The sequence below is a fragment of the Castanea sativa genome, chromosome 8 (assembly GCF_040712315.1).
Source record: "Castanea sativa cultivar Marrone di Chiusa Pesio chromosome 8, ASM4071231v1".
In the NCBI taxonomy this organism is placed as follows: Eukaryota; Viridiplantae; Streptophyta; class Magnoliopsida; order Fagales; family Fagaceae; genus Castanea; species Castanea sativa.
In genome coordinates, this window is record NC_134020.1 from 30,213,372 (window position 1) to 30,224,703 (window position 11,332).

Here is an 11,332-nt window from a genome sequence, read left to right on the forward strand (position 1 = left end):
CGGATGGGATTGGAGATTAAGCAATGTATTGCTTTAAAAGGTGGGCTTACTTTTACAATTAAATTTACAACACCACCCCATCAAAAAAAAAAAAAAAAATTTACAATAGCACAAAAAAATTTACAATTTTTTTAACAAGCAAATTATGATCAGTTATCTACCATTTTTATATAAGAAAAATGTTAGCGCCATAAATTATTTTATAAGATTTTTTACAAACCATTGATGGGTAGTAAAAAAATTGATGCTTAAAATTTGCCATATTTTCATGTTGCACACGTTTTTAAAAAAGTTTTGTGACTTTTTAGTACATAAGAATTTTTTTGCCAAGGTGCGCTGGTCTTTCATGAATTGCATTGCCTATCTCAGAAGAGAAGAGTTAAAAGTTCTTAAACCCCGCGAGCTGCTGCGAAGTGCGAAGGTTTTCAAGTTTAGATAGTAGCGCAAAGTCTCTGTGATTCAAATTCCCAATTCCCATGCCACTCACCAAGTCGGCATAATTAGGGCTTAACTCTCTCTCTCTCGACTCCCAAAGGTTTCCAGACTTTCTAGCACAAGAACAAATTCTTCAGAAAAATCTTGAATTCGTTGCACACACACATTATAAATCTCAAAAGAAATACAAAGCAGAACGAGAAAGAAGAAGCAAGAAATGTCGGTGCAACAGTACCTGGAAAAGCACATGCTCTCTCGGAAAATCGAAGACGCCGTCAATGCCGCCGTTAGGGCCAAAACCGGCGATCCCGTCATCTTCATCGTAATCCCCTCTCTCTCTCTCTCTCTCTCTCTCTCTCTCTCTCTCTCTGTTTCTTTCGCCTCTGTTTGGTCCCCGAGAAAATGCAGGAAAAAAACGAATAATATGAATTCTTTCTAGCTTAATTTAGTTGAGATCTTCATTTCTGGTCAAAGTTTTATTGTGAATGATTCTGTTATGTAGTTTATGTGATTTTTTTACATTGTGGTTGTGAATCAACAGTCTCATCATATGAGGAAATCGGTTCCTTCGGTGATCACGAAGATTAAAGCGAGGCAGATCCTCGATAGCAGAGGAATTCCTACCGTTGAAGTCGATTTGTTCACCAACAAAGGCATGTTCCGAGCCTCTGTTCCAAGCGGCGATACTACTGGAATGTAAGCTTTTTTTATTCTTTTCAAATTATCTTGTTTGGTTGCTCACAAAATTTTGATTAATTTGATATGTGTATTGAAAGAAAAAAGAAATCTACTAGTTTAGCATCAATGAATTTCACAATCGCTTATCCTAGTATTGTTTTCGGACTATGATATACCAATACTACTTTGTGTTGACTATGTCATTCAATGATACATATTTTCTATGGACACTGTTCCTAGTTGTTCTCTTGATGGCCTCTATGGCTGTACTTACATTTGAACTTAGTGTGATGTAATTGTATTATTCGTATCAATATGGCTCAATCATGCCTTTAGAGGTTAACAATTCGAAATGCTTCTTCCACTTTTTTTAGAAAATGTCCGAATTAAATAGCAATGGTTTGAAGCAAGTCTTTTTGTAGTATTTTGGAAACCCCAATGACTCAAATGATATGAACGTGTAAAATACAGGATTTCCAATCATATCAGGAAAAGGAGGGAAATGGATACTCAATTTAGAGCAAGTAAATAGAATTTCATACTCGATCTCATAGATACATATAGGATTCTATGTAAGGTGTATTCAATGAAAGTCGCATGTAAGGCTTGGAAGGCGATCGTTGGCTGTATTGCAAAATCTGCCTTTGTTAATTTGTTTGTGTCTGTTTATCTTCTCAGAAATGAATTTATCTCAAGAATGGTTTTTGTTTTTGTTTTTTTTTTCCTCTTTCATAATATATGACATTCTTATGCCTCTTAGAATTCTATCTTGTTTTATAGTGTTAGAATGCAAGAATTTATTTTTCACTCTATCAAATTCTGGATGTATCAATCCCAGGTATGAGGCGGTTGATTTACGTGATGGGGACAAGGGAAAATTTCTTGGAAATAGTGTGACTAGAGCTGTTAAAAACATCAATGAGAAGATATCTGAAGCATTGATTGGCATGGATCCAACACTTCAGTCTCAGATTGATCATGCCATGATAGACCTGGACAAAACAGAAAAGAAGGTAGTGTTTTTATTTTCTCATGTGATTAAATCTAATTAGTTGTTCTGTCAATGTATTTTTATATGTGATAGCTGACAAACGCTAGATTTCTGGACAAATGTTTAATATTTTAGAAGACCCAATTCCAAAGCTGGTAGGATACTTGTTTGACTTTGCCTATGAGCTCTAGCTCATGTAGGAGCTCCTCCCTTGTAAGAGTAGGTGGAGGGTAAGGTTTTAGGTTCAAGACCTACTAGGTGTATTTGTATCTTACCAAAAAAAAAAAAAAATCTTATTTGACTTTGTCTAGTCCAATGTTTAAAGGTATACAAATATTCTTATGTGACGTTTAAATATAATTATGATAGACATCTTTACCATGACCAGTCCAAATTCTGCACAGAAGCATTAACTACAATTATGATAGATATTTTTACTATGACCAGTTCAAATCACATCAGGTGATAACTGACCCACAGATCAATAATTTAATTCTTGGTTTATGCTGCATTTCCTTTTCTGGATATAGTTAATTCTGGATAACACTCTTTCCAGATCAGGCATGTTCAATTTTTCCCCTTCGATAAAAGAGAAACTATTTACCTTGCCTTGAAACATACCATGGTACCATACAGTCTAACTCACAAGAGATTTACGTATGTCACAGAGGACATCAGTGGTTAATGCACTTTTCTTAATGCAATACGGAAGGAGAAAATTTTGCTTTAAAATAGATAACATTTTGGGTTCAGCTAATGTAAATATAGTAAGTTTATAATCCCAATCAAAGGGTTGGTTGTAGCTCTATTCTAAATTTTGTCAACATAGTTATTGGAAGTGATTTACTTCTTCAGAGTGCTTAGGCCTTTAGCACCATGCATCTTTTACTTTTCAACATTCACTTATGATTTTCATATTATTATAATTTGTGTCCTGGGAAAGATTTCCTTTTCATTAAATTGTGAGTTAAATGTTGTGAGGCATTGTGTTTCTTAGTTAGAATTTATCTTTGCAGGGTGAACTTGGAGCAAATGCAATATTAGCTGTGTCAATTGCTGCATGCAAAGCTGGGGCTGCTGAAAAAGAGGTTTATTGATTTCAAATTTTTATAGTTTTGCATAATTACACAGCAATGTTTCTTTTCCTTAAAAATTCTGAGGAAAAAATATAAAATGATAGGTTCCCCTATACAAACACATTGCTGATATTTCTGGCGAAACCAACCTGACTCTTCCTGTTCCTGCCTTCACCCTCATAAGTGGTGGAAAACATGCTGGGAATCATCTGGCCATTCAGGTATGCTCTTGTAAGGTTTAGTATCTAGTTTTGTGCATATTATACTGTTTGGAATGAGTTGTGATTTATGCTCAGAGAGAGAGAGAGAGAGAGAGAGAAATTTTGTCAATATGGATGTACCTTTTTTTTTCCAGATTTGGGGTAAGGATTGGCTGCGCCTTTTTTGTGTGATATATACATCAAGATTTTTGAAAGATTTATAACTTGAAATATCATCAGGAAATCATGATTCTTCCAATTGGAGCAAGCAGATTTGAGGAGGCACTGCAAATGGGCTCTGAAACCTATCATCACTTAAAGGTGATCCTGCTTAACTCAACTGTCTAAGCTTTTGGATTTATCTTCAATTTATAGTTTCCTTGTGATATTGGTTTGTGAGGATTGCATCAAATTATGTGCATTTTTGTGCAAAGATATAACTGGAGATATAATGTCAAATGTGATAGGAAACTTAGAAATGGTTTCTTTCTTAGTGACTTCGTTCTTTGTTAGCACAATAAATCATTTCAAGCTGACACTGCTCAGTTAAATTTTAGGAACACTATTGGCAATTGCTCTCTATTATTGTCCATATGTTCTCTTTATCTACTTCATTCCTTTAATTGAGTAGTTTTCTATTAATACTATTTTTTCTTACCTATCCAAAAAAAGAAAAAATTTATTTTCTTGTTATCTTGATTCATGTTGATATCATTTCATTTTCACTCTTCGTTTGAGCCATGTCAGTGATGTCAATGCCCACTTGTTGCAATTATAGGTTTCATTGCACATTAGTTGACTGGCAAAATTGTCTCTCCTAAATTGCCGTTAGTTGCTGCTAAATTAATTTTGCCTGAATATATACATTTCAATTTTACTTTTCTAATATTCAGTGAGTATCCAATATTCTAATGACAGATATATTAATTTTAAAACTGCAATCCATTCAGTGAGTATCCAATATTCTAATGACAGATATATTAATTTTAAAACTGCAATCCATACGTGGTGAAGTGTTTTGCAGACAAAAAGTATCTGGCCAAAATATCTTTGAATTTGGCTCGGGTCTTTCTTTCTCCAGTAGTTTGTTTGCGTGCATAGTCAGGCATTAATATTTACTATTTTTATGATGCTTAAGTTCTCTTGGTACAAACATAACAAGCACCCACTGTAATCTCAGAATAAATGTGAAGTTTTCCTTTTTCAACAGCACTTGTGAGATGACTGTGAAGAGTGAACCAATTTTTGGATATACATCAAATATCATTTGTACTATATACTCAAGTCAATAGTCAGCCATTTTATTCTTGCTCAGTTGTTAGAAGTATGTGGTTAAATGATTAAATTTACCATATCCTAATAGCTTAAGTTTTTGGGACAATCAATAATTTAACATGGTGTCATAGCAGAAGGTCTTGAGTTCGATTCCTGTCTCCTCCACTCTACATCCCATTTAAAGTCCCACGTGTTGGGCTAAAAGAGAGTTTGAGCCCACTCGTGAGGATGAGTGTTAGAAGTATGTGGTCAAATGATTAAATTTACCATATTCCAATAGCTTAAGCATTTGGGACTATTGGTAATTTAACATTATATGCACATGATTTTTTTAAATTTTTTTTTTTTTTTGTTGATAAGTAAGATGTTTATTGATATCAAAAATGAAACACCCTAGTACACAGGGAGTGTACAAGGGTTAAACAGTCAAGAGCACAAATTACAAGAATCTAAGAAATCAAGAAAAGATACAGATGATTGGTTCTGCAGAGCAGTCAACCAATCTCTAAGGGTTCTAAAGAAAAATAGCTTCAAGTCTGAAATTGATCTCTCCTTATCTTCAAAGCACCTGCTATTTCTCTCTCTCCAAAGACACCACAATAAGCAATGTGGAACAGTCATCCATATATGCCCATTTCGATGGCAACCAAATTTGCCTTGCCAACATGCTAATAGCCCCACTACAGATTGCGGCATCACCCAGCTAACTCCAAACAATCCAAACATCATTGCCCACATATCCATTGCAACCGGACAATGGAGAAAAAGATGATCAACCGATTCACCATTGCACTTGCACATGTAACACCAATCCAATATCCAAATCTTCCTTTTACGTAAATTGTCAATCGTTAAGCACTTCCCCAAAGCAGCAGTCCAAACAAAGAAAGCAACACGAGAAGGAATTTTCTGTTTCCAAATACTCTTCCAAGGAAAGCAGCAATCATTGGAGCCCACTAAGAGACTGTAATAATCCTTAACCATAAAACCCTTCTTTCTATCAAGTTTCCAGCACATCTTATCCTCACCAAATCCTTTCACCGAAGCACCATAAATGGTATCCATAAAACCAGCCAATGCCTCTAATTCCCGAGCATGCACACTCCTAAAGAAACTTACATCCCAAAAGAGAACTCCATTATCAAACTTCATAAGCTCAGCCACACTAGCCTCCTTGTCTCTGCAAAATCTATACAATTCCGGATAACTGACTACAAGGGAAGTCTCACCACACCAATGGTCTTGCCAGAATTTCACTCTTGACCCATCCCCAACATCATATAGAATGTGGCGAGAAAAAGAAGGCCATCCCTGACAAATATTTTTCCACAAACCCACACCATATGGACCATTAACAGGCCTAGTACACCAGCCACCCCCTTCACAGCCATATTTTACCTCTATCACTTGCCTCCAAAAGGCAGTCCTCTCCATCCCGAATCTCCATAGCCACTTTCCAAGCAAAGCTTCATTAAAAAGTCTTATCTTCCTTATCCCAAGGCCCCCTGAAGCAATGGGACTGCATACAGTAGCCCATTTAACTAAATGGAATTTTGGCTCATCTCCAATGCCACCCCATAAGAAATTTCTCTGTAGTTTCTCAATTCGGTTAGCCACATTAACAGGAATAGGGAATAGAGATAGGAAATAAGTAGGTAAATTAGATAGAGTGCTTTTAATTAAAGTGACTCTACCTCCCTTTGATAAGTACAGACGTTTCCATCCTGCTAATCTCCGTTCTATCTTTTCCAGAATTGGGTTCCAGATTGCCTTATCCTTGCATTTAGCTCCTAAAGGAAGACCCAAATACTTCATTGGAAGAGTACCTTGTTTACAGCCAAGAATAGTCAACAATAAGTCCAAATTATGCACCCTACCAACAGGAACCAATTCTGACTTGCCCAAATTGATCTTTAGGCCAGAAACCACCTCAAACCAAATAAGGATCATACGGAGAAACAGAATCTGGTCCAAATCAGCACCACAAAAAATCAAAGTATCATCCGCAAAGAGAAGGTGAGACACCACCAATGATCTTCCCTCTACACAACCCACACTAAAGCCTGACATGTGACCATCATGAGCAGCCTTTTCCAACATCCTCCCAAGGGCTTCCATAACCAATACAAATAATAAAGGGGATAATGGGTCTCCTTGTCGTAACCCCCTAGAACTCTGAAAAAACCCACAAGGAGAGCCATTTATCAGAATAGAGAAACGAACTGTAGATATACAAAAGAAAATCCACTGACGCCATTTAGCAGAGAAACCACCCTTTACTAACAGCTGCATAAGAAACCTCCAGTTTACATGATCAAAGGCCTTCTCCACGTCTAATTTGCAAAGTAGTCCTGGCAAATCAGATTTCAATCTACTATCAAGGCTCTCATTAGCAATAAGTACAGGGTCAAGAATCTGTCTGTTTCTCACAAAAGCATTTTGTGATGCTGAAATTATATCTTCCATGACTGTACGGAGCCTATTAGCTAAGACCTTAGCAATGATTTTATAAACCCCCCCAACAAGACTAATGGGGCGAAAATCCTTAACTTCAATTGCTGCATTTTTTTTAGGGATGAGAGTGATGAATGTTGCATTCAAACTCTTCTCAAACTGACCTTTAACATAAAAATGATTGAAAACAGCCATAAGATCAGGTTTGAGAATTCCCCAACAAGCTTGGAAGAAAGCCATAGGAAACCCATCTGGACCAGGCGATTTGTCACCATTAAAATTCTTTATGACCTCAAAAATTTCTGCCTCATCAAAGGGTCTATCTAACCAATCTGCATTATCGCCGGATATCCTTGGAAATATCAATACTTCTGGAAATGGTCTATCAACTTGCTCCTCAGAGTATAGATTCTTATAGAATTGAGTAATACAATTAGCAATCATGCCTTGATCGGAAGAAAAATTTCCATCTACCATAAGGCTCTCAATGCCATTATTTCTTCTATGTGAATTAGCCATTCTATGGAAAAATTTGGTATTTGCATCCCCCTCCTTCAATTGCAACATTCTAGACTTCTGCCTCCAACTAATCTCTTCTAAGAGAGTGAGCTTTTCGATATCCGTACGGAGATTATTTTGTTCTAACTTTTCCTCAGCTGTTAAAGGCTGAATCTCTTCTCTAACATCCAGATCATTTAATTTGTTCCATAGATGCTGTTTTTAAATTTTATAAGCGTATATGTTCATGATATTATTACAAAAGATGTACAGGTAATTTGATACTTTTAATAAGGAGATGACATTTGTCCACTCATTCATTGTTTGTAATTTCCGTATTAAAAAGACAGGCTGTTATTACAGAAAAATATGGTGCACATGAATGTAATGTTGGTGAAGATGGTGGTTTTGCTCCAAATATCTCAAGGCAAGTACCACCTGTATAATTCATAAAACTGTAAATTATTTTTAAAGAAGCATGCAGTGTCTTTATATGATATCTTATTATCTGTTGGCAGCTTGAAAGAAGGGCTGGACCTTTTAAAAGAGGCTATTGGCAGAACAGGGTATAATGACAGAATAAAAATCGCAATTGATGTTGCTGCTTCTGACTTTTGCATAGGTGATTAATTCTTCCAGGAAAAAAAAAAGTCCTTCTGTAATAGTAGCATATGAAACTAATTATTATTATTATTATTATTATTTTTTACTTATCAAAAAAGAAAAAGAAAAAGAAATAGTTGTAATTGACCATCATGTTTGATCCATTGTGCAGTCACACTTGAAGTTATATTGTTGAATGTACATTGAAGAGACATACTATTTTGTTAATGGATTTCTATGCAGAATAAAAGCCTGCTTTTACCCTGCTGACATTGCCTACCTATTATTTCTGGATTCATCTATTGCGTCCATTGCTCAGGATGCACTTTTTTGCATGAATGTTGCTTGCCTACTATCAAATAAAGATTAGCTTTCTCTTTTCTTCCTAATTAGGCACAAAGTATAATTTGGAAAAAAAAGTTCCAAACAAATCTGAGCAAAATTTCAAGTCAGCAGAGGACATGATTGAGATGTACAAAGAACTATGTTCTGGTATGTCAGCTTATTTTATGTTTTAACATGTTTCTGGTTGCTTTTGCTGCCTTACTTCCGCAACCATGACTTAATGTTGTTTTCTCTTCCTTGGGTTCTTAGAGTACCCGATTGTTTCAATTGAAGATCCATTTGATAAGGAGGACTGGGAACATGTCAAGCATTTTTACAGTCTTGGAATTTGTCAGGTATGTTCTGCATTTCATTATTCTTATATAAAGTCATTTGGGATTTCTACCTATCACAAAAAAAAAAAAAAAAAAAAAAAGAAGGAATTTCTATTGAAATTAACTTGTTTTACATAAGGCATAAATACTGTGGTGTTAGGTCCCACATTTTCGAAGGTGATATAGATATTTACAACAATAAAATTAGATTTGGTTACTGATTTTTATTTTTTATTTTTTTATTTATAAAATCTGGATGCTAGCAAATGTTTTCTTGACCATCCTTGTGGCATAAAAATTGTAAATGCCAATTGTTGTAGGCTATAAAATATTTCCTTATTCCCAATGAGCTCTAGCTCAAGTGGCACTTCCTCCCCTTGCAAGTGCTTGGTAGAGGGTGAGGTCGTGGGTTCAAGATCCACTGGATGTGTGTGTGACTTGATTAAGTTGCCCAGGGTCACCATATGGTCATAGCTGTGCATCTGCATAGGTTCTTGCATGCATAACTCGATTAAGTTCTTCAGTTGGTCGCTGGATGCCTCTGGTTTTTTTTGTTTTTATATATTTATTTTTCCCTTTTCCCTTAATATTTTTTCCAGATTGTTTTAGGAGTGCTTGATTTTGCAGGTAGTAGGGGATGACCTATTAATGTCAAATCCTAAACGTATCCAGAGAGCAATTCAAGAGTCAACTTGCAATGCTGTTCTCCTCAAGGTATTTAGCCATCTTAGATATTAAAAAAATTTAGGATCTGGTACTTTTAAGTGCTTATTCTCTCTCTCTCTCTCTCTCTCTCTCTCTCTCTTCTGAATAAATTGGCACCACCCTGATTTTAAGAATTGGGAAGATACTTTTTGTGCATTGGCTATCTTTTGTTTTCGGATTTGTTCTGCTAAAGACAATTTGTATTAGTGATTTTTTTATGGCCTGAATCACAAAGTGTGCTTTAGAAGTCTAATAGTTTCATTGTTCAAATTTAGGTAAATCAGATCGGGACAGTGACAGAGGCCATTGAAGTGGTGAGGCAGGCAAAGGAAGCTAATATGGGAGTGGTGACATCTCATAGATGTGGGGAAACTGAAGATTCTTTCATTTCCGATTTATCTGTTGGGCTTGCCACTGGTCAGATCAAAGCAGGTGCTCCTTGCAGAGGAGAGCGGCTTGCAAAGTACAATCAGGTACACTTTCTATCCAGTTTCTACTCATTTTGTTCATTTCTCTTCCATATTGTGTTTTTCAGATACATAACAGCTGAAATTAGATAATAGAAATATATTCCACAGAAAAAATAAAAAGAAAACAAGAAATTTGAGAGATGTTTAAACTCACTAAATGCTTCATTTATATTGATTTCAGAGAGTTCTTTGTCAAACGTGTCAAATATGCGAATTTTTTTTTTTTTTTTGGGTAATAAACCTTTCACATGCTCTATTCTTCTAAATTTTTAAATCCCATTCTCGGTTATGTAGTTTTTCATGCTCTTATGTTAAGAAAAAACTGCTCGTCTTGATATCCAGATCTATTGTATTGGCTGCGTCTAAGAGAAATGTTAAAATACCTTTAATAATGTTCTGAAGCTATCTACAATTACTGAGTGACTCAAATGCTTGACGAGGAAGTGTGAACTTCTGTAATGAGTTTGATGACAGCACAGAGCCCAAAGTCAAATATGACCCAACAGTAGTTTAGCAAATGGGACCTTACTATCTTTTGTGTTTATGGGTTTTTATAACAATTTTTTGCTCATTTTGCTTGGTTAAAATCTAAGCCAAGTAAGATTATGAACTTACAGCCTAGTTTCTTGCAGTTGCTTCGAATTGAGGAAGAGCTTGGGGATCAAGCAGCTTATGCTGGCCAAGATTGGAAAGTTTCATCATGATCTGTCCTTACCCTTAAATCTATTTCATTTTTCAATGTTTGGTGTATGTTTGGTGTTGATTCTGTTGACAGGTCCCATCAAGTTAAACAGCTTGGTATCATGTTGCAATTATTTCTGCTTTTCTTTTCTTTCCTTTTTTTTTATTTTTTTTTTTATTTTCCCCCTTGTGATTGTGACCGGAGAGAAAACATTCAAAGAATGTGTAGTTTTTGAGTTAGCATAAATCCGAGAGATCTTATCAAGCCTATGAAATTGGCAAAGCGCATTATCAAAAAAAAGAAAAAAAAGAAATTGGCAAAGCGCAAAAGCTTTTCCCAGTGGAAAATGACCCCAATTTTTCTTTTTCTTTTATTAAATGGCTCCTATTGATGTATAGCCAGGGTACCATGACTCTTGAATGCTGTAATGGGCTTCTGGCCCTACTGCAAATTTCCTCTTAAAAACACCACGATTGCCATATACCATATATAAAAGTAATTAAGGAGACTTTCTATGTATCAGAGCTCTACAATTCCAGTGGTAAGGCTGGAACCATCAATTTAAACAAAACCCAGTTTCCCTTGTGTTTATTTTTAACCTCAAAT

At 35.6% G+C, this 11,332-nt stretch overlaps 1 protein-coding gene across 1 annotated transcript; it reads left to right on the forward strand.

The window, feature by feature from the left end:
* Positions 1–296: 296 nt before the first annotated feature.
* On the forward strand, positions 297–11,000 carry LOC142607467 (cytosolic enolase 3). The gene is made up of 13 exons (XM_075778976.1): positions 297–757; positions 977–1,131; positions 1,952–2,126; positions 3,121–3,192; positions 3,285–3,401; positions 3,621–3,701; positions 7,958–8,034; positions 8,126–8,229; positions 8,604–8,702; positions 8,805–8,890; positions 9,497–9,583; positions 9,850–10,047; positions 10,677–11,000. Exons 1-13 carry the CDS (start codon positions 653–655, stop codon positions 10,746–10,748), a joined length of 1,428 nt encoding a protein of 475 aa, XP_075635091.1. The 5' UTR covers positions 297–652; the 3' UTR covers positions 10,749–11,000.
* Positions 11,001–11,332: the final 332 nt, after the last annotated feature.

Bases quoted from the DNA above. Each gene is read 5' to 3' on its own strand.
- LOC142607467 (XM_075778976.1), top strand. From the start codon at position 653: ATGTCGGTGCAACAGTACCTGGAAAAGCACATGCTCTCTCGGAAAATC. The intron at 2,127-3,120 runs GTAGTGTTTTTA...TTATCTTTGCAG, and splicing joins TGGACAAAACAGAAAAGAAG to GGTGAACTTGGAGCAAATGC. The intron at 10,048-10,676 runs GTACACTTTCTA...AGTTTCTTGCAG, and splicing joins GGCTTGCAAAGTACAATCAG to TTGCTTCGAATTGAGGAAGA.